The sequence below is a fragment of the Monodon monoceros genome, unplaced genomic scaffold (genome assembly GCF_005190385.1).
Source record: "Monodon monoceros isolate NGI ecotype Baffin Bay Population unplaced genomic scaffold, NGI_Narwhal_1 Super_Scaffold_13, whole genome shotgun sequence".
Taxonomy (NCBI): domain Eukaryota; kingdom Metazoa; phylum Chordata; class Mammalia; order Artiodactyla; family Monodontidae; genus Monodon; species Monodon monoceros.
In genome coordinates, this window is record NW_021703769.1 from 49,786,157 (window position 1) to 49,812,425 (window position 26,269).

Consider the following 26,269-nt stretch of genomic DNA (forward strand, 5'->3'; position numbering starts at 1 on the left):
TGGGGGGATGGGCACAGCACCCACAGGTCCACAGTGACCCTCGGGCATCGCAGACCGAGGCCTCAGCATGTCCTGAGACGCCTGCACCTGCATGTCCAGTCGCTGGTACAAAGCCATGAAACAAAGCAGGAGAACCCGTGCAAACCCCACTCCATGACACCCTGGGGGTGGGGGCTGCTGCTCACAGGGAGCTTTGGTTCCACCTAGAACATCATCGTCTTTGGAGAAGCCCACACAGGCAGCTGCGGAGTGACACGGGCCCATGCTTGGCCGGGACAGGGACCTGAGGAATCCAGGGGGGCGGCGACAACCACGCTGCATCATGACCCATCTGGATGAGGCGTACAGGGGGGTGACATCAACAGCAGCGGGCCTCAGCTGGACAGGAAGTGTTCAGTGAGCATCACCACATCAGGTGAGACCCAAAGACTTGAGCACCCGGCTCAGCGAGCAGAGCCTCGCAGACCCTGGGTCTGTTCTCATCACAGACCAAGGCAACATGGAGAATCTCCAGATCCAGAAATGAGTTGGTTGGGAGGGCTCCCCGCAGCCCTTCCTGCCCCCACCGTTCCCCAGTCTCATCCTGTCCTCCTCGCGCCTCGGGGCCCTGGATGCCCCTGTGACCCTCTGGGCCCACCCTCCCCATCCCCCCAGCTCGGACCTCCTGCCGGCTCTGCCTGAGATGTGAGGTGGGGTAACCAGGACCAGCCTGAGACTGCAGGAGAGGAGCCAATTCCCAGGATGGCCAGCCAAGAGCAGAAGGAACAGCTACAGAGCAGGGACACCACATCACAATCTCAACAGCAGGCTCCCTGCACACTGCCACCAGGAGGAAGGACTCGGGGCCTCTCCCTGCCGGGGGCCCAAGAGGCCCGCCCCCAAGCAGGGGCGGCGCGGTGCCAGCAGTGGTGCTGACGCCACATAGGCGCCCAGGGCAACCCCACCGCACACAGGTGTCCCCGCATCCCTCCCGTCAGCTCCTCTGCCCACACGAGGCACAGTGCCCCACACTGGTTCCTGGGAACATCCCCGGAACTGGCCAGCCTTTACAGGGACGAGTGTGCAGAGCTTGGAGCTCTTCGGGTACCACATGCCACAGCCTCCCAGCCTGTACTCTCCCTGCCCAAGACCCCAGACCCAGACCCACACTGGAGGCAGCTCTTCAGCATCACCCCAGCCCAGGTAGGTGCTCTGGGCCTGCCCCGGCCCTGGAATTCCACTGCACATCAACACAGACACGAGAACATGATGATGTCATCAAACATGAGAGAATGACTTCCTCTAGAGGTAGCTGGGGGAGGGGGTAGGAGAGGGAGGGGACGATGCCAGGTAAGGGGAGTGTGCCCCTCCCAGGGGCCTTCTTCTGGTAAGCACAGACTTTGAACCAGGGCATGCCGGCCTCACCGGGGGCAGGGCGGGTACGACTCTTACTGGGGCATCATATGGGGCTCACACGGCAACTATGGGGGCCCCATGGGAAGGCTGGAGACAACACAGTCTGCAAGCAGAGCTTCCGGGAATAAACACTTTCTAAACTTCTTCTCTTATAAATATGTATTAGAACATTTGATAACACAAGCAAGATGCTCTGAAATTAATTTAAAATTAAACTGAGACTGAATTTCCTGCACTCCTAGCCAGAAATTCACCTAACACACCTGAATACCCAAATGTGGTTGAAGGTGGCTGCAGCTGCAGCAGCAGCCTTGGACACCCAGGCCCCGCAGCCACCTCAGTCCCGCGGCACCTTGAACTGGTCCTTCTCTTTGCGGATGGCCCTCATGGTGGTCACAGGGTCCGTCTCACCCACATGCTGCTGCACAGTCTTCTCCCTGCGGAAGCCAAGCACCAGGCAGCAGGCCGCACCCTGCACCCGCGGGCCCACCACCCCTCCCAGGGCACCAGGGAAGAAAAGAGCCTGTAGGAGGCGGGACGTTCTTAAAAATGAAGTGCGACAGCCAATGGCCAACTCAGGTGTTTCTAACTGCGGGAAACATGCTGGCCGAGCCAGTCCTGCTGGTGACCTGGAAAGCGGGGACACCAACTCCACGCTGGCATCCGGCACTGCCCAGCGCCTAGAGGCTCCCCAAGCACAAGTCTCGTCCACCTATGGATCCAGACTCCAGGGTCAGAAAGGACCCTACACCCTAGCCAGGGCGTCAAGAAAAGCGTCCCCCTTTAAGAAGAGGTGTCTCATTCTTTGGCTACACTTTAAACAGAGATTTCAGGGCAGCCTCCTCTCCCACCCGGGCTCTTCAGGAGTCGGGGTGGCGGAGGCGGAGATGCCCGAGGACAGCGTGGGACCCGCTCCCTCACCTCACTCTCATGAATGGGTTGTAGGTGAACTCCTCTGCAATGGTGGATGGCACCGTGGGCTCCCCGATGCTGTACTTCTCCTGCAAGAAAAGTGGGTCCCTTTAATGCGGAAACTTCTAAAGCTGACACTTCAAAAAGCCTCCTAATGGTCTTCCAATGTCGTCCGACTGAGAAGATAAAGTGAGCAGTGGGTCAGTACCAGGACAGGCCCTTCCCTGCCCGTGGAGAAGAGATGTGAGTGCTCCAGCTGCCACCAACAACCTCTCTCCTTCCCTTGCTGTCTTGGAGGTGCAGGGGCACAAGGAGCTTTCTTTTCATTAATACAGAAGTCATAACTAGCAAAAATGCAGAAGACATAGCCCTACCCCCAAGACAGCATGTGGGTCGTGAGCACCTCACTGCCAGGAAGAACAGCAAGGCAACAGGTTCCCGGGGTCCCTCCCCTGCGGTGACAGCCCCCCAGAGGGCAGCTCTCATCACAGGGTGTTCAGGCAGCTCGTGACCTCCACTCAGGACCAGGATGGCCTTGCTTCTAATCAACACTGACCAGGGCAGGCAGAGAGAAGACGCATACTGGGACATCTGGCCAACTGTTCACTCCTATAGAAATGCCTACAGGAAGGAGGTCAGAGTTAACAGCTGGGGGTTTCCACCCTGCCCGCAGCCCCTGCCCTGCTACTGCTGGGCTCACCCTGAGGGCCACAGGGCCAGTGATTGGACAGCCACTGTCAGCACCCACACCCAGGCTTCCTGACCATCAGGGGCCCTCAGACCCAAAGGTCCCAATCCCACCCACACTGTGAGCAGTGGCATCGAGAAGTAATCCTTTAACCGCTGGAGGTGGGTCACGTTGGAGTCTGGTGGGAGGTCAAGATGAAGGCTTAGGGACTTCCCTGGTGGTGCAGTGGTTAAGAATCCGCCTGCCAGTGCAGGGGACACAGATTTGAGCCCTGGTCCGGGAAGATCCCACATGCTGCGGAATGACTAAGCCCGTGAGCCACAGCTACTGAGCCTGCGCACCACAATTACTGAAGCCCATGTGCCTAGAGCCCATGCTCCACAACAAGAGAAGCCACCAAAATGAGAAGCCTGCGCACCACAATGAAGAGTAGTCCCCGCTGACCGCAGGTAGAGAAAGCCCGTGCAGCAACGAAGACCCAACACAGCCAAAAAATTATTTTTTTTAAAAAAAGATGAAGGCTTATTGCTAATCTCTGAACTTTCCCTTCTGGTGAAAACAAGCATAGAATGTTTTATAATATTCCCTGCACTTCCTCCAATATTCTCACTCCTCCTAAGAAATCTTCCTCCACCTTTTATGAAGGAAGAAAACCACTGAATTATTCTAAGGATAATTTTAAAACAGGTCCTTGTAGGCATAGTTGGGGGAGTGTAAACTGTCATAACCTTTTGGATTATCTATTAAGATGAGCGTTAACATGCAGGGACTTTTCCTACAGAAGTATGAAGCACACAAATGTAAAGACTTACATTTGAGGATGTTGTTCACTGTAGCACAAGTTATAAGAGCAAAAATGTTGGAAACTCTAACTGTTCTCCCTAATTGTATTGGTAAAATGATTTACGGTTGACGTTCACACATTAGTATGTTTTACTTATTAAAAAGAATGAAAGTAAGATGGATAAATAGGCAGTGATAAAATTAGTAAAATGTTACTAGCAAGGTGTTAGGTATATGACTGTTCACTATGAAATTCTTTCATCTTTTCTGTATGTGTGAAAATTTTCATAATAAAAAGTTGAAAAGGCTAAAAAACAGTTTAACACAGTTCAGCATAACCTATGTGTCGAAGAAATCACAAGGGATATATTAAAATATTTCAAATTGAGGATAATGAAAATAAAACATGTCAAAATTTGTGCTGCTAAAAGCAGTACTTGGGGGTAAGTTTTTAGCTTTAAGTGCTTATATTAGAAAAGAAAAAAGATCTAAAATCAATGACTGGGACTTCCCTGGTGGCACAGTGGTTAAGAATCTGCCTGCCAATGCAGGGGGCCATGGGTTTGAGCCCTGGTCTGGGAAAATCCCACATGCCATGGAGCAATTAAGCTAATAATTATAAAAATAATTACTTTTATTAAAAAATAAAATCAATGACCTTGGGTTGCATACTAAGAATCTATAGGGCTTCCCTGGTGGCGCAGTGGTTGAGAGTCTGCCTGCCGATGCAGGAGACATGGGTTTGTGCCCCAGTCTGGGAAGATCCCACATGCCGCGGAGCGGCTAGGCCCATGAGCCATGGCCGCTGAGCCTGCGCATCCGGAGCCTGTGCTCTGCAATGGGAGAGGCCACAACAGTGAGAGGCCCGCGTACCGCCAAAAAAAAAAAAAAAAAGGAAGAACAAAGCAAATCCAAAGTAAGTAGAAGGAAAGAGTTTTTTAAACTTTATCTTTTTAAGAACAGAAATCAGTGCAATGGAAAAACAAGGAAAATTAAGGCAAAAGTTGTGCTTTTAAAAGATCAACAAAATTGATAAGAGCAATGAAAAAAATTGGCAACATCAGAAATGAAAGAGGGGCAATTACTACAGATCCAAAAAATATTGGTGGTGAGCGGCAGGGGGGTTGGCGGTTTAAGTCATATTGATCTAACAGTAAAAGCTAAAACTATAAAGGTTCCAAAAGAAAGCATAGGAGGTTTCTTTGACCTTGGCAAAAGAAAAGATTTCTTAGATGGGAGATAAAAAGTATGAACCACAAAAGAAAATTAATATGCTGGACTTCATCAGAATTTAAAATGTTTGCTCTTCAAAAGACACTGTTGAGAAAACAAAAGGCAAGTCACAGAATAGGAGAAACTATTCACAATACACATATCTGAAAAAGGACTTGTACCTATACTTTAAAAAAAAAAACATTATTCAATAATAAGAAGACAATCCAGTTTTTTAAATAGGCAAAAAATTTGAACAAACACTTCACAAAATGGCCAACAGGCACATGGAAAGATGTTCAACATTATTAGGCACTAGGGAAATGCAAATTAAAACCATAATGAAATACTACTACACAGCCATTAAAATGACTAAAAAGACAGACAATACCAAGTGTTTTTGAGGATGTGGAACACCTGGAACTCTCATACTTTGCTGGTGGGAATGTAAAACAATACAGTCGCTCTTTAGAAAACAGCCTGGCAGTTTCTTTACAAGTTTCAACTTGGGACTTCCCTGGTGGTCCAGTGGTAAAGAATCTGTCCTGCAATGCAGGGGACGTGGGTTTGATCCCTGGTCAGGGAACTAAGGCCCCACATGCCATGGGGCAACTAAGCCTGGGCGCCACAACTACTGAGCCCGTGCGCCTCAACTAGAGAGCCCCACATGCCGTGAACTACAGAGCCCATGTGCTCTGAAGCCCATGCGCCACAACTACAGAGAGAAAACCCCCATGCCACTAGAGAGAAGCCCGCGCACGGCAATGAAAGATCCCACGTGCCGCAACTAAAGACCCAATGCAGCCAAAAATTAAAAATAAAATAAATTTTAAAAAAGACTGAACAAGTTTCGACTTAATACATACACCTAATACAACCCAGCCATTCCACTCCGAGATATTTACTCAAGAGTAATTAAAACATATGTCACACAAAGACTTGTACACAAACGTTCATAGCAGCTTTATTCACAATGGCCAATAACTAGAAACACAAATGTCTATTGACAGGTGAATGGATAAACAAAATGTGGTATAACCAAACAAAGGAATACTACCTGGCAGTGAAAAGGGATGAACTGATACATGCAGCAACATGAATGAATCTCAGAATCATTCTGCTGAGTAAAAAAAGATGAAAGAGTACATACTGTATAGTTCCACTTATATGAAGTTCTAGAAAATGTGAACTAAGTTCTAATGGCATACTGGAGCAGGGCAGAGAAAATGAGGCATGAGGAGGTTCTGGGGGGTGATGGAAATGTTATGTATCTTAAATATAGTGGGAGTTAATTGGTATATACGTCTGTCAAAATTCACTCAATTGTTCACTTCAAATGAATGCAATTTATTACATGTGAACTAAACCTCAACAAGCTTGATAATAAAAAGGGAAACTATGAAAACTATGCCAGTAAATTTGAAAACCTTGATGAAATGGACAAATTCCTTGAAGATACTAGTTGCTAACAAAACTGACTCAAGAAAATATAAAAATCTAACAGCCCCACACAAATTAAAGACATTAATTCATATGTCTTTATGAATTATGTCTCATAATTCATAACAAAAAAATCTTTCCACAAAAAAGAATTCAATGTCCAGAAGGCTATGTCAGTGAATTCTAACAAACACTAAAGGAAGAAATAATAACAGTCATAGAAAAACTCTTTCAGCAAATAGGAGGAAGCACTTCCAACTCATTTTATGAGGCCAGCATTACCCTGATATTAGACAAAGACATTACAAGAAAATAAAACTACAGACCAATATCCCTTATGAACACAGACACAAAAATAGACACCATGACTAAGGTTTATCCAGAAAGCAAGGTTGGTTTAACATTTGAAACCAAGTGATATACTTCACCAGATTAAAAGAGTAAGGGAGAAAAAAAATGTATGATTACATAATAGATGAAGAAAAATCATTTGACAAAATTCAACACCCACTCATGACAAAAACTCTCAGAAAACCAGGAATATATGTGAACTTCAACAACTTGATAAAGAAGACTTACAAAAAACTCACAGCTAATATCATACTTAATGGTGAAAGACTGAATGCTTTCTCCCTAAGACTGGGAACAAGCCAAAGGTGTCCACTCTCACCATGTCTACTTAACACTGTCCTGACGATCTTAGCCAGAGCAACAAGGCAAGAAAAATAATTAAAAGGCATATGGACTGGAAAGGAAGAAATAAAACTTTTTTTTTTTTTGCGCTATGCGGGCCTCTCACTGTTGTGGCCTCTCCCGTTGCAGAGCACAGGCTCCAGACGCATAGGCTCAGCGGCCATGGCTCATGGGCCCAGCTGCTCCGTGGCATGTGGTATCTTCCCGGACTGGGGCACGAACCCATGTCCCCTGCATCAGCAGGCGGACTCTCAACCACTGCGCCACCAGGGAAGCCCGAAATAAAACTATCTTAATGTTGATGGCATGATTGTGTGCTAAGGAATCTATGAAAAAGATGCTAGACTAAAATGAATTAAGCAAGGTCACAAGGAAACAAGGTCAAAATACAAAAATCAATTGTATTTCTGAAGACTACCAATAATCATTTACAATAAAATCTAAAACCATGAAGTCTTTAGGGATACATTTAACAATATGTGCAAGATCTTTAACACTGAAAATTACAAAACACTGCTGAGAAAAACTAAAGACCTTAATAAATGTAAGGCTATATCATATTTATGGAAAGACGCCATATTGTTAGGATCTCAAGTCTCTCCAAATCTTTTGTTACAACACAATCAAAAGCCAAGCTGACTTTTTGTAGAAATTAACAAGATGATCCTAAAATTTATATGAAAATGTAAAGGACTTAGACGAGCCAAAATGAATTTCAAAAAGGAATAAAGTTAGAGGATTTATACTACCTGATTCTTAGACTTACCATAAGCTACAGTGATCAGGACAGTACTACTGACGCAAGAATAAGTCATGTAGATCAATGGAACAGAATAGAGTCCAGAAGTAGATTCATGCCCACATGGTCCATTTTATTCAGTAAAGATGCCAATGAAGAAAGGCAAGTCTTTTCATCTAATGGTGCTGAGCAACTAGATGTCAATATGCAAAAAAGTGAACTTCTACCCTTACCTTACACCACAAACATTAACTTGAAGTGGATCACTGACCTAAACATAAATTTATATAAACATAAAAGCTAAGACTATACAACTGCTAGGAGAAAACAGAGGACAAAGTCTTTGTGATGTAGGGTTATGCAAAGATTTCTTAGGACACAAAAACCATAAAAGAAAAAATTAATAAACTAAACTTTACCAAAAGTATAAACTTTTATTCTTTGAAAGACACTGTTAAGAAAATGGCAAGGCAAGCCACAAACTGGGATAAAATATTTGAGATATATATCCGACAAAGACTTGTTTCCAGAATGTATAAGGAATTCTTACAACTTTAGCCATCAGAGAAATGGAAACTTAAAAACTACAAGCTACCACGACACACCTATTAGAATGGCTAAAATTTAAAAGATCAGCAATACCAAGTGTTGATGAGCATGTGGATCTCCTGGAACTCACACATTGCTAGTGAGGATTCCAAATAGTACAACTAATTGGAAAACAGGTTGGTAGTTTCTTAAAAGTTAAACATACACTTACCACACAACCCAGCAATTACACTCTTAGGTATGTTCCCACAAGCAATGAAAACATGTGTCCACACAAAGACCTGCACACAAACGTTCACAGTAATTTTATTTAAAATAGCAAAAAACTGGGAACTACCCAAGAGTCCATCCAGATGAGTGGATAAACAAACTGTAGTATGTCCATATGAGATACTACTCAGAAATTTAAAAATCTCGAAAACCTGCTGAGTAAAAAGAGCCAGATACAACAGAGTAATGTTGTATGATTCTGTTTATATGAAAATCTAGAAAAGAGTAATTTATAGTTACAGAAAGCAGATCAGTAGTTGGGGACTGAATGGGGAGGGGCAAGGAACCTTCTACGATAGTGGAAATGTTCTCTATCTTGATTGTGGTGGGGCTGACACAGGAGCATATACTGTCAAAATTCAAACTGTATAATGCTCACTTAAAACAGGTATGTTTTATCGTATGTAAATTATCCTTAAGCAGATAACCATGAAAAGAATAAGCTCAATATGTTTGGACTGCTATGGAAAGAGCACTAAGACCCATTATTAAGTGACAAGGAAGCCACAAAATAACACACAGGATGAGATTTTATATTAAGTACTCTTATGTGCACACTGTAAAAAAAAAAAAAAGGAATAACATTTATCAACCTATTACGGTAGTGTCTGAATTTTTATAAGTATTATTTTGCAAGCCCACCTCGCAAAATTGATAAAGATGCTTGATAAAAACAGGTGACTTATGAAAAAAAAAACCTATGAGACCATTCCTAACTGAACTCAGCAGAAGGGAGCCCAGCACCTGAGGACTCCCAGGTGTGTGTGTTTCTTACTAACACCATTTCTCAGTGACTGAACACAGACACCTGAGTCCAGGAGAACGTCCTCAGCCCAGCTGCCTGCAGCAGCGTTTCCAAACCCCCCCACAGAAGATGCCTCCAGAACAACACGCCAACCCCTGGGCCGAGCCACGGGGCATGTTGGGGGCCATGTCTGAAATAAATGCCTTTCAGACAAGCAGCCTCTAGGGTGAATCCACTGCCCACAGACAGCAGGGAGGGGCTGGGACCTGCTGCTTCAGCCTCACCTGGGCACTTGTTGAAAATGCAGAATCCCAAGCCCAGCCCTGACCCACGAGTCAGAAAGGATCTTAAGCAGACAACCAGGGCTTCTTGCTCCAAGCTGGGCTGTCTAAACCCCGCCTCGCCCACTGTCCGGAGGAGCACTTTCTGCCCACTCTGAAGCGGGCACCATGAACTCCGTGCTCCTGGGAAAGTGGCATCACGGTGCCTGACCCCAGGACGCGCCCAAGTGCATCACGCTCACCTTGGCCCAGGCCAGTTTCTCCTGGATGGCGGCATTGCTGGGCTCCACATGGCAAGCAAACTTGAGGTTGTTGATGGTGTATTCGTGGCCACAGTACACTCTCTGGGGAAAAAGCCAAGCCCGCCAGCTCTGAGAAGACTCATTAACCCACCCTCAGCCCCTCAGAGATGGGTGTGAGGGACCTGGCTGGTCCTGGGGGCAGCACCCACGAGACGTCCCTCAGGACAAGGACACGTCTTGCGTGTATGTTAAATGACAATGAAAAGTATGCTTAAAGAAAAAAACACACTTCCAGAAGCAATGCCTCTACCCTCCTGCTCCTCCCAAGATGCAGGGGAGACCCCAACGGGGAGAGCCAGCAGGGTCCTCCCACCACCGGGTGAGCGAGTGGGTGGCAGGTGGGGCACCGCCTACCGTGTCTGGAGGGAGCCGGCCCAGGACCTCGAGCAGGGCTTTGTACATCTCATCCGCTGTCCCCTCGTAGAACTTCCCGCAGCCAGCCACAAACAATGTGTCGCCTGCAAGACAGGACAGTGTGGAGCTGGAGGGGCTGTCAGCAGTGCATGCCCCCTCGAGGGCCGGGGCTTTGCCCTGACCCCTGTGCTGACTGGGCCACAGCCCCAGACCTGACCTCCACCCCGAAAGGGCCCAGGGATGACCCACGAGTACTGGTTTCCACCCTTCCCAAACCTTTTCCCTCAAGTTGCACTAACTGGCACCGCCAGGCCCCAAACAGCTGTTCAGACCCAAACCTTAGAGTCACCCTGGCTGCTCCCTTCACCGCCCAGTCCTATCAGTCATAGCTCTGAGAATCCCCAAAACCCAGCCCTTTCCCCCACCCATCCAGCAGCCCCCTCCCAGGCCAGACCTTCCTGTGACTTCCCTTACTCCCGACAGCCAGCACCATTCTGTAAGACCCCCATGATCTTGCCTGGACCCTCCAGGAGCCCCTCACGCGGGACCACAGCCCCCATGGGCCCTTGAGACACGGACCTGCCACCTCCCAGACTTGCCCCCTTCCTGCCGCAGCCCTACCTCCACCTGACACCCACCAGGTCTCCACGTGCTGCTTCCCTCCCCCAAGGCTCTTCCCTGAGAACGGGCTTCATGCCCAGCGGACACACATGGCACATTTGTTCTCCAGGCCCCTGGGTGGGGGAGGGCCTGGGACCCCACAATAGGGAGCAACAATCCCCCTCCACCAGCGTTTGCCAGGCCTCTTCCCAGGGAGCTCCAGGCCAGGCAGGAGCCAATGCCCACCCAGTGGCCATGGTGCAGCACTGTCCCCTCAGAACAAGACCACAGATGAGAGTTGGGTAGCCCGTGAGCAAAGCCTCAACACGCAGGACTGGGGCTATGCCGTAAAGGACCCCTCAACCTCGTGGTCTGGGCACCAGTGAGAGGCCAAGGAGAGCCCAGAGGACAGGCCGTGAGCAGGCACAGTAGGCTGGGGGGATCTGGTCCTCCCTCCAGGGACCAGCAGTACCTGCTGTTTACACATGGAATTTCATGGGCCTCCTGCCACAGGGGCTGGGGAGCCAGCCTGGGCCTCCTCCGTGGGGCCATGTCCTCAACCAGCAAGACACTGAGAGACCCGGGGGCCCCCACGTCTCTCCCTGGCAGTGGGACCACCATTCACCTGCACCCCCAGCCTCTCGCTGACTGCTCTCCACCTTCACCACCAGCTGCTAAGAGTGCCTGGAGGCATCCCTCCCCTACGCAGGCTGCCCCACCCCCAGGCTCTACAAAGCCAGCCTTGCCTCTCCTCCCTGCACACTGGGCCATGGTTCTAGCATCGACTTCAGCCTCCATTTCCCCACCGCCACCACCTGAGCTGCTCCTGGCGCTCACTGCCATGAGTTCCCAAATCTGAGGTCCCAGATCCTGACCTCTCAAACAGACAACCCACTAGTGCCATCACAGCACCCTGCTCCAGGCCTGCCCCCCCAGACAGCCATCCCATCTTCCTCCCTGCTCTGTGGGTGCCCAGTCCTGCCCACCACGTCCCAGGGCCACATGCACACCCTTCTCTGGGCTGTCACCTCCTCTGCTTGCATCCTTTTCCCTTTGTTCAGCTCACCCCAGAGGAGAAGGGAGTGGGGCCATGGGTCACTCACATCCGAGCTCGAGGCCTGGAGCTGCCAGTCACCTCACCTCTGGACGCTGCAGGTTCCTCAGCCATGCACACAGAGGCCAGCCGGGGCCCTGCTGGACTGCCCTGCTCCCCTGGTCCTCACTGCTGATGCCCCAGGCAGCTCAGCTTCACCACTGAGGACCCTGTGTGACTCTCACCTATTTAGTATAAAAGCTACCAATTAGATAACGCACTCCCCTGCCGGCCACTGTCATGCAGACTAGAGAACAGCACGTGCAGGACATGGTCCAGGGCCTGCCTGGCGGTAACCAGCCCTCCACACCTTCCACAGCTGGCACTCGGCTTCTAACATGAGCGCGGTCCAAGGGGGCCACCGCCACGGGCCCGCACAACCCCAGGCCCTGCCGGGGTGGGGGGCAGACGGACACCCAGAGGCCAGGCAGCATGACAGAGACAGGAGCGCAGTTGTGAGAGTTCACCGAACCCAGCGCTGGTTCCACACCCCTCACCTCACACCCACAACCACCCAGTGGGGGAGACCCCACACCCACCACTGACGCAGGGGAAACTGTGCTTAAGAGAGGGGGTCACACCTTGCACAGGCAGCCAGCCCACCTGCCCCAAAGCGCTGTCTGCCGAGGCCCATTGGGAGGCCAGGGGCTCCCACAACATGCCCAGGGGCCCGTGGCCCACACTCAGCAGTCGGCTCAAAGCCCACACATCCTGCTACTGCAGCAAAGACCCTAAAAATGACTGTATTTTAAAAAATAAACATAATAGATTTGGAGATAATTTTGGATTTACAAACAAGCTGCAGGGACAGTCCAGAGGCCCTGTGACCCCTCATTCGGCCTGTGTGTCCCTTCATGCTAGCGTCCCCACCCCTGATCTCATGTGGCTTTCCCATCGACACCCTTTCCCCACTCCAGGAGCCCACACTGCTTCAGCTGTTGTATTTTTAAACAAACTTTCACTGCGGTTATAATATCATGATTGTTACGTAACTGGGGAAGACTCAAGACTGAAAACTGCTTATACTCGCTAAACAAGCTAAGGGGGCAGAGGGGCCTGCTCTGTGCCCATCCACGGCCACTGGCTCACACTGCCCTGAACACCCACCGTCACACGGCTGCTCTGCTTCACAGGTTCCCCAACCACCATCAAGATTCTTCCATTTCCTCTCAAAAGGAGAAACACCTCTAATTGCTGGAAAGGCCTGCTCGCCCCAATCGAGAGCCACTCACACAGCCCGATGCTGGTGGGGCTTCACCTCCACCTTCCAAGCTCTTTGGGCCACCGTGTGCGACACCCTGACCTGGGGCTGGCTTTTGCCAGACCCACTCAGCTCACGGCCCGTGGAGGGATGGGGCAACGCCCAGCACCAATCAGGCCCCACACAAGGCGGGTCTGACTTGCTCCACTTGGGGTCTCCCTTGGCCCCTCACTTGCCTACCTGTCTGCTGCTGGACGTAGTGGGGGCTGGGACTGCACCACCACCAGGCAGAGTCTCTCAAGGAAAGGCCTGTCCCCATGCACCTGACAACGATGACCAGGATCAGAGGGGCGCATTCAGGCCAGCCTCGCAAGGAGGTAGCACCCCCACCACGTTCCCACCACAGCTGCCTGTACCCTGGACGTGTTTGAAGCCAAGTCCCACGCTCTACCCTGAGGGCTGTGGTCCTCCTCACAGAGCACAGCACAGTCTGCCTGGCAGGAGATGCTCTGCTGCTCTGCCCAAAGGTGTGCAAAGCCATCTCTATGCCAAGAGGGTCTTTGCAAAGAACACCAGACCCCCCAGCTCAAACACCTGAATACTCACCTGTGAACACCACGGGGGGCTCGGGACTGTTGGGTTTGCTCACAAAGTAGCAGATGTGTCCGGAAGTGTGACATGGCGTCGACAGGCACTTGACGTTGAGAGACCCCACCTTAAACAGAGCACACACTGGCCTGTGCTCCCTGCGTGTGGGGAGCCTGTCCTAAGGCTCACAGATTCTCCCAGACCCCATGCCCGCCCCACAGCAGGAGCTGCCATTAAGGGCGAGTGGGCTTCCACAGCCACTGCTCCATTGAGCAAGTCATGGGTCTTGCTAGTGACCACAGGACCCAGTCCTTGAGGGTACCCCAGATGCAGGGACCCCCTGGAAGCCGGTGTTTGCTGGTATGCAAACGAAAGGGCTGATTTTGTTTTCTCCTCAAAACCAGGCCAAATCTGAACCAGGCGTCTTGCCAGAAAAGAGTTTTCCTTCTTAGCTGCTTGGCCTTTTGTTTTGTTTCCCTTCTCTGCCTCCATCCCCCACCCCACTCTTTACTTCAAAAACGTTCAAACCTACCAAAAACTAAAATGACAATGAATCCGTGTGCCCTTTACCTGGGTCACTAAATGCTAACAGGTCCCACCTGTGCGGCACCTGCTTTGTTCACACACACATATCTTGACACACTGCCCCTAGACACTCCAGCTACATCTCCTGAGAAAAGGACATCCTCCCATATAACCTCACTATTATCAACACCCAAGAAATTTAACACTGATGTCAAATATGATCCCACGTAGAGTCCGTATTTCAATGTCCCCAGCTGTCTCAAAACCATGCATACAGCTTCTCCCCTCAGCCGGTCACCATCTGCACACTGATTTGCTTGCAATGCTCTCAACAGAAGGGACTATCCAGGCCCAGGCAGCCCCAAGAGCCCATCCACCCATGCACAGGCCAGGCTGTCTCCACAGCTAAGCCCTTGACTGCCCCTCTGGGTTCCTGGGGTAAGTGAGGGGACAGCCAGCAGGAGGCGGCTCTAGGGCCTGGAGCCCAGCAGGGCCACAGTTGAGCCCCTTCCATTCACTCCTCACCTGCAGTGTGGACAGGTGTGTGACCTTGTGAGTCAGGGCTCCGATCCGGTCATCACCCCCATACACCTTCAACCCAGGTTCCAACTTGACCAGCTTCTCGTTCCCGCCAGCGTGGTCCCTGGAAGTCGAAAAGGGGAGCTGGGGCTACTGCCGATATGAACAGGGTTTGCCTGCTTTTAAACCCTGACCAAACGTAATTTTTATTTTTCCCAGTTATGTTTCTCAGAAGAGAAATGCATCTTCCAACCCAGGATCCTCGCTTCTTGTCTGTCATTTGGCTCCACTGAAAAAGAATGTCCTCAGACACCCCATTCCCAAGAGAGGCACTTCTGTGCCCCTGCCGTGTTGCTGCAGAAGCTTCTGGAGCAGATGAACCAAATCACAAACACCTGGATAATCCCTACACCCGTGGTTCCCAGACTTTGGGCGCATCAGAGTCACCTGAGGATCTGTAAACAGCGCCAAGGCGTGACTCCCACACACACATCCTGATGCAGTGGGCCTGGGGAAGCCCACAGCCCAGGAGTTTTAAAGGCCCTCAGGTGATTCTGATTCACAGACCAGATGGAACCCACTGCCCCGAGCAGATTGCAAAGCTGTCTCCTAAAACAATGCCCAGCTGCCAGAGGGGGATCTGTCCACCCAGGGACAGGCCAGCTCGGAATGACCTCCCCACGTGACTCGAATGTGCAGCCAGCATTGAGGCACCTCCTGGAAAATCATCCAGGAGTTCCCCACGCTTCCCAGGTCAAGAGAAGAGCTCCACGCCTCGGCCTTGTGGGGCAAGAAATACACTAGTGCAAGACCTGCCAGGGTCTCGGGGCAGGGCTGGGAGTGTCCTGAGCCCAGAAGATTAGCTTTTCCAGGATGAGGCGAGGGCTTTCCAATCACCAGGGAACACCTGCTCCTCACTACACATTCACCTACGGGCCCAGAAACAGCAGGGCTCACAGATAAGAGGGGGCAGCCCTCTGCTCCCTGCCCTGCAGGGGGCTGATACACACAAGCTGGCACCAAGCACTCAGCACACGCATCACTGACCCCCGAAAATGCCACATATAAGTGGGAGGGTGGCACAGGCCACACCCTGGAGCTCAGTTTGGGGCCTGGTTTAATTTATAAGGCATCACAATGTGGGAAAAGCCGTGGGAGAGAGACTCACACTGTGAAAAGTTGGGGAGGTGGAGCCCCCCAGTGCAGCCCCACAGAGGCCAGAGGAGTAAGGGCGCCTCGGCACCACACGGGACGGAGTTCCTGAGAGAAGGAGCGGCTGTGCTAAGTAGCCACTGCAGATCCTTGGGCCTAAATCAGTCAGGAAGTAACACCTGATACCCCAGAGGCTAAACAACCCCAAAGATTCTCAGTGACTTAGTTACATCAACAAGTTTCCAACACTTAGCAGACTTTGGCCAACCACATCCACGTGACACTCCCACACAGAAGATGAAAGGTGTCCTTTTACCCGAAGACACGCCCCAAGCTCCGTGAGATGCCACAGAACAGGTTCAAAGCTGTCCTAGCTGCCCTCGGGCAGTTATTTGGAAAAGAAAATTCAGAGCCAAATAAACATTTTTTCCTAGCTTTGAAGAGCCTCAAAAGTTTCAAAAACCCACAAGGGCCTTGGGCAGGCAACTCTAGTCCTAAGACCCAAATATAAGAACTTTTTTCATCCTTTAGCCTTCAAATATCAAAAAAACCGCAACCTCTCCAAATGATTGCTTGATTTTCAAAAACACTTACGTCTAGACTAGTTCATTCCCCGACATCAAGGCCAATTTCCCACCACACAAGCACAAGAGCTTTCAAAGATGTTGCCAAAGGTCCACCCATGGCCACAGGATATACAGCATAAGCCTCTCCCCTTGGAGCCCCCAAGTCACCAGACCCCATCACCAGGCCTGAGGGACACAGGGCAGCAGCACAGAGGCTAGTGCCCAGAAGCCCCATCAGAACCCCACTGGGGCTGACCCTTAGCTCACAGCTGTGGAGGAGAGAAGGGCTTCCAGGGCTCTGAGCCCCTAGGCTCCCACCTGTGGGGGGACCCCTGGGAGCCTGCGAGCACCCCACCCCCCTCCACCTGGTGGATGCTCCCCCCTGGAGTGTGCGCGGCACAGCTGTAAGGCCCAAGCAACTCTGCTGGCACAGAAGTTCGGCCTCTGGAGCACTTACCAGTGGTGGTGGGTGGTGAGCACTGTAGTCAGCTTCACACCGTGCTTCCTCACCATTTCCACAACCTGCAACCAAACATGAGGCAGGACACAGGCCACAGTCACACCCGGCACTGGCTCATCAGTATGCAGGGTGATGCCCAGTGGAGCCTGCCAATTTGTCCCAGCTCCAGGAGAGCAGGGTGACAAGGAGGCTTTTTCTCCCTTGATCCGTTCGGCAGTTCAGTCCCACCCACAACCTCTCAAAGCCCCTCCAGCAGAGACTGCCACTCTTAGAGGCAGCACTAAGGGGCAGAAAGCCCTGAGGCGGAGGAGAAAGTGCTGAGAAGGGCTCCTCCTTCTCTTGCCCAGGAACTCTACAGACAGGAGCCCTTTTCTCTCCACTCCAAAGCCTTTGGTCGCTTCCACCCCTCTCACTGGCCCTTTGCCCCTGTAACAGAGTGGCTGGACACTAGTTTAACTGTTTTTCAAAAACCAAATGGATTAATTTCTGTTCAGCTTTGGCCAAGGTGCAAGGGCACTGTGGTTATCAAACTCATCAGGAGATGAAGAACTGGTTCTGGGGCCTCGCCTCCCACCTTCTGGGGCTGCACCGGGTCCACAATGGCAGCCTCCTTGGTGTCATCATCGATGATCAGGTACATGTAATTGTCGGTCAGAGCAGGCAGTAACTCAACCTTCATCGTGCCCTGCTCCACGGTCAAGCTCTTCCTTAAATCCGTGTGATGGAGAAAGATTCCCAGCAGGGCTGGACCTGAAGACAAAATGTGGTTCCAGTCAGCGTCCACATGAGGCCACGCTGGGCCGAGACTTCAAAGCAAGCCCTTGGCCCAGCAGTCCAGGCGTCCGGGGAAGTTACATCCCAGGGATGCAACGTGGTGAAATACGAAGGTTTTCTAAGTTCTTTGATAAAGAAGAGGATAGCCTCATTTAACCACATCCGTAAGGAAAACAGAGAACACGATTCATGTTCATAATTGTGGAAATCAGCTCTTTCAGACTTAGGATCCCTATTTTCTTTTTCAAAGGTCCTAAAAGGACACAAATGCCAGCCTGTCCCTGTGATTCAAACCTTTGTCAGATGTGACCACTGCCAGTTCTGGGGTTGTTCACACCTGATTCAGAGAAAGACCATGAAGAATGAAAGCGCCAGGCCAGGCTCTTTTCCCTCGGCATATGGCTGCCTCTGCAAGCTAACAGAGCCTGAGTCCTGTGCAGTTACTCACAGCCCTTCTCAGGTCTCGAGCCAGAAAAGAAAACAATATCCACTTTCAAATGGCAAGAACTCGAAATTTGGATAATGCACAAAAGCCACCCGGGGCCTGAGAAATGGGACAGCTGGTCACAACTGTTCTAGATTCGAGTGTGCATGATACAGAATCACCATCCAACTGAGCCAAAGAAGGCTGCCAGTGTGGGCTGGGAGTGACCAAGGGGCAAAAGCATCCTCCGCCCAGGAGACAGGTGCCAAAATGTTTTCAACAATGAAACTCCTATTCAATCTAAAAATTCCCAAAGGCCCCCAACAATACTTTAAATCTTAGTGTGAAAGGGATTAAAACTGCAAAAGGTGACAGAAGACAGCCATGAAATTCTGGAGTAGGTAGGTGCTGGGATGGGACCTCTCCAAAAAAAGGGATCCAGAGAGCAGGCAGCATCAACCAACAGACTGATAGACCACGTCCACGGGGGCCGTCTGATGCAGAATTCAAGCTCATCTGCCATGGCCAGGGAACTGCCTGAATTGCAGCGTTAAGGATCACACAGAGGTAGCTAAGTCCTCCTTTTGACAACCAGCTGGGCTTTTTCCAGGCCCTTCTCCTCATGCTCGGCAAAACAAACATTTTCACATGATCAGGTTTCTGTGCTATGCCACCTCCTCTCAGCCCCGATATGTGCCATACGAGCTCCAGGAGGACTACAGAGCAGAGTCAAGGCCAAGCCTTGAGACACATTTTGTTGGGCTTCTCTTGAACTGGATCCCTCCTTCTGCATGGCATCAAAGGGCTGGCGCCCCCTCTGAACGGGGCAGCCACACTCTTGCTGATTCCCTACAGTCCCACTTCCACCACCCGCCTGACTCCTGACACAGAAACTCTTAGCTCTGATGCTCTGACGAGTTCCCTAAATGGAAAAAAACCCAGCTCTTTCCTTAATAGTGGTGACACACTGCGCACTCCAGAACCTCGACTGCTCTCAGTAAGATCTGGAAGTGGCCAAGGATGGCTTCCTTCTGCTTCATCTCCCTACCTAGGGCTCTGCGGTTATTTAGCTAACTGCTAGCCAGCTCCAAAGACTCAGCTTAACCCACTGCCCCTATTGCTACATCAGTCAGATAAGATATCAGGAAATAAAGGCGATATCAAAGTCAAAATATTCCAACAAAGCAAGAGGTAACACAGTGAAAATGGAATCTGACAGCTGGAAGAGCAGGCCCTTGGAGGTCAGGGCGCCCATCGCCTCTTTTTTTTTTTTGGTACGTGGGCCTCTCACTGTTGTGGTCTCTCCCGCTGCGGAGCATAGGCTCCGGACGCGCAGGCTCAGCGGCCATGGCTCACGGGCCCAGCCGCTCCGCGGCATGTGGGATCTTCCCGGACCGGGGCACGAACCTGCGTCCCCTGCATCGGCAGGCGGACTCTCAACCACTGCGCCACCAGGGAAGCCCCGCCTCCCATTTTTGAGGCGAGGATAGGAGACCCAAAGAGGGCAAGGGTCCCACGGCTCACAGAACCCAGTTCTGCCCCAGGCTTTTCTTGCCGGCCACAGCTCACATGAAAAGCTGTGATTCACTTCGTGGAGAATATACACAGCATTCTGTGCGGCTTCAGGCACAGTTCCATCATCCCTGGGCGTTAGAAATAATGGGGTTTGTATGGGGCGCCGCAGTCAAGGAGGATGGGGGCGCTCGCTGGCTGCCAGGCAGACCCTAGGGAAGCAGGGGTCCTAAAACAGGGCTCCCGAGCGTCCCTGGAACACCCATTTCCTTACCTAGCACAAATCCTTCAGCAACCCCCAGCTGACAAGTTACCCCACTCTGTCTTCAGCCCTCTCAAAGTCTGACTCAACTGCTGTGTGGCCTTTTCTCGACCCCAATCGGCTTGCCTGCTGACGTCAGTTAGGGGCTAAAATCCTGTGTCAATAAAAAACAGCGTCAGCCGCGGCGGCCCCAGCGGCTCCCCGCCGGCCCCCCCGGTGCGGGCCCCGCGCTGGAACGCCTCACGGATTGCGGCCGGCCTAACCGCCTTTAGCCCGGCTACGACGCCGGCCAGGACCCGCCGGCCGGGCGGCTCGCCTCGCCTCGCCCCCACGAGCCGGTCACCGTGGCCCCGGCCCCTGTCAGGCCAGCGCCTTGGCACCCCGGCCAGTCCGGCCCCGCGGCGGCCCCGGCCCACCTACCCAGGCCGCAACGGGCGCAGGACGCTCTCAGCGCAGCTAGGGTCCGGCAGCCGAGCAGCCAACGGCCCAGCACCATGACCGAATCGGAGGGCGGGCTGCGGCGCGAGGGGTGGGCGGGCTCTTCACGCCGGCGACGGCAAACCGCAGCCAACCAGCGCCCGCCGCCCCACCCCAGACCAATCAGCGCTCGCGTCCAAACCCCTGCCCTCAGTTCGCCCCGCCCTTCGGCCAATCAGCGCTCGCGGCCACACCGGTGCCTCGTTAGCGTCCCGCTGCCGCGGATCTGAGGGCCCCCTGAGAGGCACCTGCGCAAGAACCTCAGCCTCTCTCCGGGGAGCGGGCCGCGTCCCGAGGCCGGGAAGCCCCGAGGCAGCCACTGGACAGCCGCTCCCAAGAGGACGAGCGCCGCGACTCCCGGGCACCCGGCGGAGTCCGCGGGACGGTGCTCCGAGGTAGTTGGTCCTCTCCGGGTAGCCTTCGGCGTCCGGTGGCCAGCCGGGCAGAGTCCACGTGACTCAGGGGGGCAACAGGCAGGAGCATGGCTGCCACCAGACCGCTGTCCCGCTTCTGGGAGTGGGGGAAGAACATCGTGTGCGTGGGCAGGAACTACGCAGACCACGTCAGGGAGATGCAGAGCGCCGCACTGAGCGAGCCGGTGCTCTTCCTGAAACCGTCCACCGCCTACGCCCCCGAGGGCTCGCCGGTCCTCGTGCCCGCCTACACCTGCAACCTGCACCACGAGCTCGAGCTGGCCGTGGTGATGGGCAAGCGCTGCTGCGCCGTCCCAGAGGCCGCAGCCATGGGCTACGTGGCCGGCTATGCCCTGTGCCTGGACATGACCGCCAGGGACGTGCAGGACGAGTGCAAGAAAAAGGGGCTGCCCTGGACTCTGGCCAAGAGCTTCACGGCCTCCTGCCCGGTCAGCGCGTTCGTGCCCAAAGAGAAGATCCCTGACCCTCACAACCTGAAGCTCTGGCTCAAGGTCAACGGCGAACTCAGGCAGGAGGGTGAGACATCCTCCATGATTTTTTCCATCCCCTACATCATCAGCTACGTTTCAAAGATCATGACCTTGGAAGAAGGAGATGTTATCTTGACCGGGACGCCAAAGGGAGTGGGCCCCGTTAAAGAAAACGATGAGATCCAGGCTGGCATACACGGGGTCGTCAGTATGAGATTTAAGGTGGAAAAGCCAGAATATTGAGTGTATCCAAAGCACCCTAACTTCTTAACACGTTTCAGGGGGAAGGGGAACAAGATAAAAGCAAGAAAAGGTTATTTAATGTGATAATCCTTTAATGAGAAACTAATTTTTTAAAAATGATTGGATTGCTATGCCTCAACTCAAGGAAGATGGACCGTCGGAGAAAAACCTGATCTAGAAGAGCTGGGCCAGAAATGGAAATGAGAAGCAGTGCCTCCTAGGAAACAACAAGCCAAATGTTCAGAAAACTTACTTTCCTTTCCTAAAACTGGACCGGATAATACTTCAGTGGGTCATTCTGCGACCACGTGTTCAAGACTTAAAATCTGCAAAGGAAATGGAAAAGCACGTTTAATCAGTGTTTCCCAAAGTTCCTTGATGATGAAAATCATCTGGAGGTATTTGTAAAAGTAAAAATTTCCAAATTGCTGGGCCATCCCAGGCCTAATATATTAATTAATGGAATCAATCTCTGGCACTCCAAGTGATTCTTATCATGCAAATGTGGAAAAACACTACTCCACATAGTTAATTAAAAGTTTTATTTAATAAGTGAGCAATTAATGAAAACCTCACTTGTTTACTTAGGGTGTGTATTCTGGCCCATAGATTCTGAGTTAGGGAGATAATTTTGAAACTTGTTTCCCAAATAAATATGCTGTCTTTTGTGTGACCTAAAAGTGTACATTTTTCCCCCCAATAGTGGTTAGGAGGGACACATCTCATTAAGGGGCTTCAGACCTTGGTCTTTGGCCTCCAGAATACTGTGCTTTATTAACAGAGTTAATCAGCACCTGTACCTCGCACCCAGCGATAAGGAAGCTTCAGGGAAGTCAAACTGCCTGGGAGTGCTGCTTTTGCTCTCACCTGCTCCCTTCTCTGACAAAAAGCTAAGTGAGATGCACAACACAGCTATCAGAGTGCCTGGCAGAGTCCTTTAGGCTTAGGCAGGCAGGAGCTCCTGCTGTTAGCCTAAACAGAAGGCACCTGCTGGCTCCTAACATTTATTGAGCACTTTGTACTACTAGGCACTGTGCCAAGAGTTTTCTGTGTATTATTTAATCCTCAACAAAGCTGGAGGGTGGTATTATTACTACCGTCCCTGTTACACAGACGGAGACAGATTTAGAGGCTAGCCAGCCTGGCTGTATGATCACTCAGCTAAGTGGCAGAGCCAAGATGTAACCCAGCCATCCCAAGACCAAATCCTGAAGTCTTTTTTTTCCGTATTTTTTTTTATTGAAGTATAGTTGATTTACAATGTTGTGCCAATCTCTGCTGCACAGCAAAGTGACTCAGTTTTACACATATAGAAATTTTTTTAAAAATATTCTTTTCCACTATGGTTTATCCCAGGAGATTGGATATAGCTCCCTGTGCTATAGAGTAGGACCTTGTTTATCCATTCTAAATGTACAAAACCTGAAGTCTTGACCACAACGCAGGCTGCGTCTTTTAAGTAGATATATTAGAAAGTTCAAATGTTTAGGTCTTATGCAACCTAAACTTTATGCAATTTATAATTTATTATGAGGAAATGTCATAGTTGGATTTGTTTATAAAATGTCATACTATCTTTTATCTTTTTTTTGTTTTGTTTTTTTGGCCACATCCGGGCCACAGCAGTGAAAGCCCAGAATCCTAACCACTAGGCCACTGGGGAACTCCCTTTTTTTTTTTCTTTTTTTCTGCGGTACGCGGGCCTCTCACTGTTGTGGCCTCTCCCGCTGCGGAGCACAGGCTCCAGATGCACAGGCTCAGCGGCCATGGCTCACGGGCCCAGCAGCTCCACGGCATGTGGGATCTCCCCGGACTGGGCCACGCACCCGTGTCCCCTGCATCGGCAGGCGGACTCTCAACCACGGCACCACCAGGGAAGCCCCAGAAACTCCCTTCTTTTATCTTTTAATAACACTTCTTTTTTCAAATGCTTAAGCAATAGATGTTTATTATAGAAGACTCAGAAAATATGTATAAGCTAAAAACCAAAACACCCCAAATTTCATATGCACAGAGACAGTCCAAATTAAGCATTTGGTGTACATTCTTCCAAATCTGCAGATGTAATTGTGATCTTTTAAATAGAATTTGTTCATATCATACAATTTGCTAACCTTTTTTCACTATATATCGTATCTTTTCATGTCAGCACATTTCAGTGATTGCATATGATGAAGTCAGTCCTCCATTTTTGGTCATTGAAATATTTTCTAATTATTTGCTAGTAGTTATTTCCTTTGGCTAGGTTCCCATAGTGGAAGAGCTGAATCAAGGGTATGCTTATATTGAGAGTTTATTAGTAAAACTATCAGATATGAGGTCCAGCTGAACCAAGTCTACCAAGCTGACAGATGTGAAAGCAAGCTAAAGGTGCACAGCAGGAGCAGTGTTCACATATGGCCCCCTTGGGTGGACAAGCCAGCATCCAGATAATGTACGGTGCCCCTGAGGTCAATGTTCACCCAGTGGTGGCACAAGCTTTGTCACAGACAGCTGCTATCAGCATTGCAGGTATAGCACACAAACTCCTTGACTGCAGGAATCAAAAAGAGAGATAGCAATTCTCATAATTCCTGATGTTGCTAAAATCGCAATAATCCTAATACCCAGAAAGTACATTTTCACCAACTTTTATTTTTGAATAAATTTAAACCTACTATACAATTGAAAGACTAATGCAACAAACTCCATATACCCTGCACTAAATTCAACAATTGTTGACATTTGCTATGTTCATTCTCTCTCTTCCCACCCCACACCCTGTGTGTATACACACACACAAACACACACGTTTTGGAAAACTGAAAACTGGAAGTGAAGTGAGTTGCAGAAACACTCTACCCTTTCAGCATGCATCTCCTAAAAATAAGGACATTCTCCTACATAGTTACAATACCCTTATCACAACTTTTTAAAAATCCATGATATTATTAGTTCATATAGAGTATATGGCTTGACATCTGTTCTTCTGGACTTTTTTTTTTAAATTGTTCATTAGGCATATACTGTGAATATCTTTCCAGGTCGGTGCATATTTTCATAACCACTTTTAATGACTGTGTCTTAGATCATGTACCCCAGAAGCAGAGCCTTAAGTGGGGATATTTGTTCAGGTGATTTTTAGGAGTGCTCTCAGGAGAAAGGAAGTGAAGAGGAAGTAGAAAGGGCAGGGAACAAACTAAGAAAGAACAGGGTCTCAGAGCTGGAGATGAGTTTCAGTCCACTGACCATCCCAAGGGGATGTCATTGCCAGAATCTGCTCCCCCACCTCTACTGTAACTTCCCCAGGTAATTCTCCAACCTTCATAGAAGCTGAGGGCTAGGTGCCTACCAGAGATCTGGATGGAGCCCAACACTCCCCTAGAACAGCAGTGCCCAACGTTTCTAGCACCAGGGACTGGTTTCATGGAAGACAAGTTTTCCACAGATGGGGGGGAAGGGGAAGAATGGTTTCCAGATGATTCAAGTGCATTACATTTATTGTACACTTTATTACTATTACATTGTAATATATAATGAAATAATTATACAACTCACCATATTGCTAACAGGAGGTGGAGCTCAGGTGGTAATGCAAGCCATGGGAAGCAGCTGTAAATACAGATGAAGCTTCGCTCCCTAGCAGGCCACTCACCTCCTGCTGTGCGGCCCGGACCAGGGGTTGGGAACCCCTGCCCTAGAGGTTGCATAGGTTTCAAATGCTTTGCTACTAGAAACAATGATACAAGGAACATCCTCCATACACATAATTTGGCACTTGTTTATTTCCTTAGGGAAAGTCTTAGAGGTGAAATTTATTAAATAGTTTGCCAGTTACATTTTGATACTTTTCGCCAAATTGCCCAGGGGAAAGGATATACTAATTTGTACTTGACAAGAGTGTTAAAGAATACCTTTTTGCTCACACCTTAGCCAACACTGGGTATTGTGGCTATGGTCTTTTTAATTTGCGTTTCTCTGATTAATAGTGAAGCTTATATCTTTACATGTGTTTATACAGTTCTTTTTTTTAATAAATTTATTTTATTTATTTTTGGTTGTGTTGGGTCTTCGTTGCAGCGCATGGGCTTTCTCTAGTTGCGATGAGCGGGGACTACTCTTCCTTGAGGTGTACAGGCTTCTCATTGCGGTGGCTTCTCTTGTTGCAGAGTACAGGCTCTAGGCACGTGGGCTTCAGTAGTTGTGGCTCTAGGGCTCTAGAGCTCAGGCTCAGTAGTTATGGTGCATGGGTTTAGTTGCTCCGCGGCATGTGGGATCTTCCCAGATCAGGGATCGAACCCGTGTCCCCTGTATTGGCAGGTGGATTCTTAACCACTGCACCACCAGGGAAGTCCCCACAGTTATCTTTTTAACAAGACTATTGGGCACATCTTTGGTGTAAATGTTGGTTGATGTAGGATCTGATTTCAAGGAAGTTTTATATTTCCTTTCAATACAATTCATATGCTAAAACCTTCATATATTCTAAAGGGAAAGAGTAAAGTAATTGTAAATCTAATAAGATACTAGAAAAAAATTCAAATTATAAAAGCAAAATAGACATAATACAACAAATATATTGTCAAATATGAGTGCCAATGATATTGCTATACCTCGACATTTACAA

General features: G+C 50.0%; 3 protein-coding genes across 10 annotated transcripts in view; 1 reads left to right on the forward strand and 2 right to left on the reverse strand.

Annotated features, from left to right (window-relative positions):
• Nucleotides 1-1,615: 1,615 nt before the first annotated feature.
• HAGH (hydroxyacylglutathione hydrolase) lies at nt 1,616-23,326 on the reverse strand. 4 transcript variants are annotated; one of them, XM_029222021.1, is made up of 10 exons: nt 20,460-20,553; nt 20,052-20,193; nt 17,642-17,817; nt 17,065-17,129; nt 14,896-15,013; nt 13,864-13,972; nt 10,364-10,467; nt 9,950-10,051; nt 2,317-2,396; nt 1,616-1,832 (listed from the first exon to the last, which is right to left on the reverse strand). In XM_029222021.1, the coding sequence occupies exons 3-10, from the start codon at nt 17,744-17,746 to the stop codon at nt 1,733-1,735; spliced, it is 783 nt and encodes a 260-aa protein (XP_029077854.1). In that variant the 5' UTR covers nt 17,747-17,817; nt 20,052-20,193; nt 20,460-20,553; the 3' UTR covers nt 1,616-1,732. The 4 variants fall into 4 exon arrangements, with proteins under 4 accessions (XP_029077854.1, XP_029077855.1, XP_029077853.1 ...); XM_029222022.1 differs by lacking the exons at nt 20,052-20,193; nt 20,460-20,553 and adding an exon at nt 21,917-23,326; XM_029222020.1 differs by lacking the exon at nt 20,052-20,193 and having other exon boundaries at nt 20,460-20,551.
• On the forward strand, nt 20,706-22,329 carry FAHD1 (fumarylacetoacetate hydrolase domain containing 1). Its single transcript, XM_029222029.1, has one exon. It carries the CDS (start codon nt 20,998-21,000, stop codon nt 21,661-21,663), a length of 666 nt encoding a protein of 221 aa, XP_029077862.1. The 5' UTR covers nt 20,706-20,997; the 3' UTR covers nt 21,664-22,329.
• Nucleotides 23,327-23,479: 153 nt separating the features above from the next.
• The window catches only part of MEIOB (meiosis specific with OB-fold), a 35,453-nt gene continuing 32,663 nt past the window's right edge, over nt 23,480-26,269 (reverse strand). For all 5 annotated transcript variants that reach the window (XR_003793204.1, XR_003793203.1, XR_003793202.1 and 2 more), the window contains one exon: nt 23,480-26,127. The gene's annotated coding sequence lies outside the window, so the exon portion shown is untranslated. The remainder of the gene's footprint in view (nt 26,128-26,269) is intronic.

Bases quoted from the DNA above. Each gene is read 5' to 3' on its own strand.
- HAGH (XM_029222020.1), bottom strand. From the start codon at position 20,535: ATGGTGCTGGGCCGTTGGCTGCTCGGCTGCCGGACCCTAGCTGCGCTG. The intron at 2,397-9,949 runs GTGAGCGTGATG...CTTTTCTTGCAG, and splicing joins AGAAACTGGCCTGGGCCAAG to GAGAAGTACAGCATCGGGGA. The intron at 1,833-2,316 runs GTGAGGGAGCGG...TGGCTTCCGCAG, and splicing joins AACCCATTCATGAGAGTGAG to GGAGAAGACTGTGCAGCAGC.
- FAHD1 (XM_029222029.1), top strand. From the start codon at position 20,998: ATGGCTGCCACCAGACCGCTGTCCCGCTTCTGGGAGTGGGGGAAGAAC.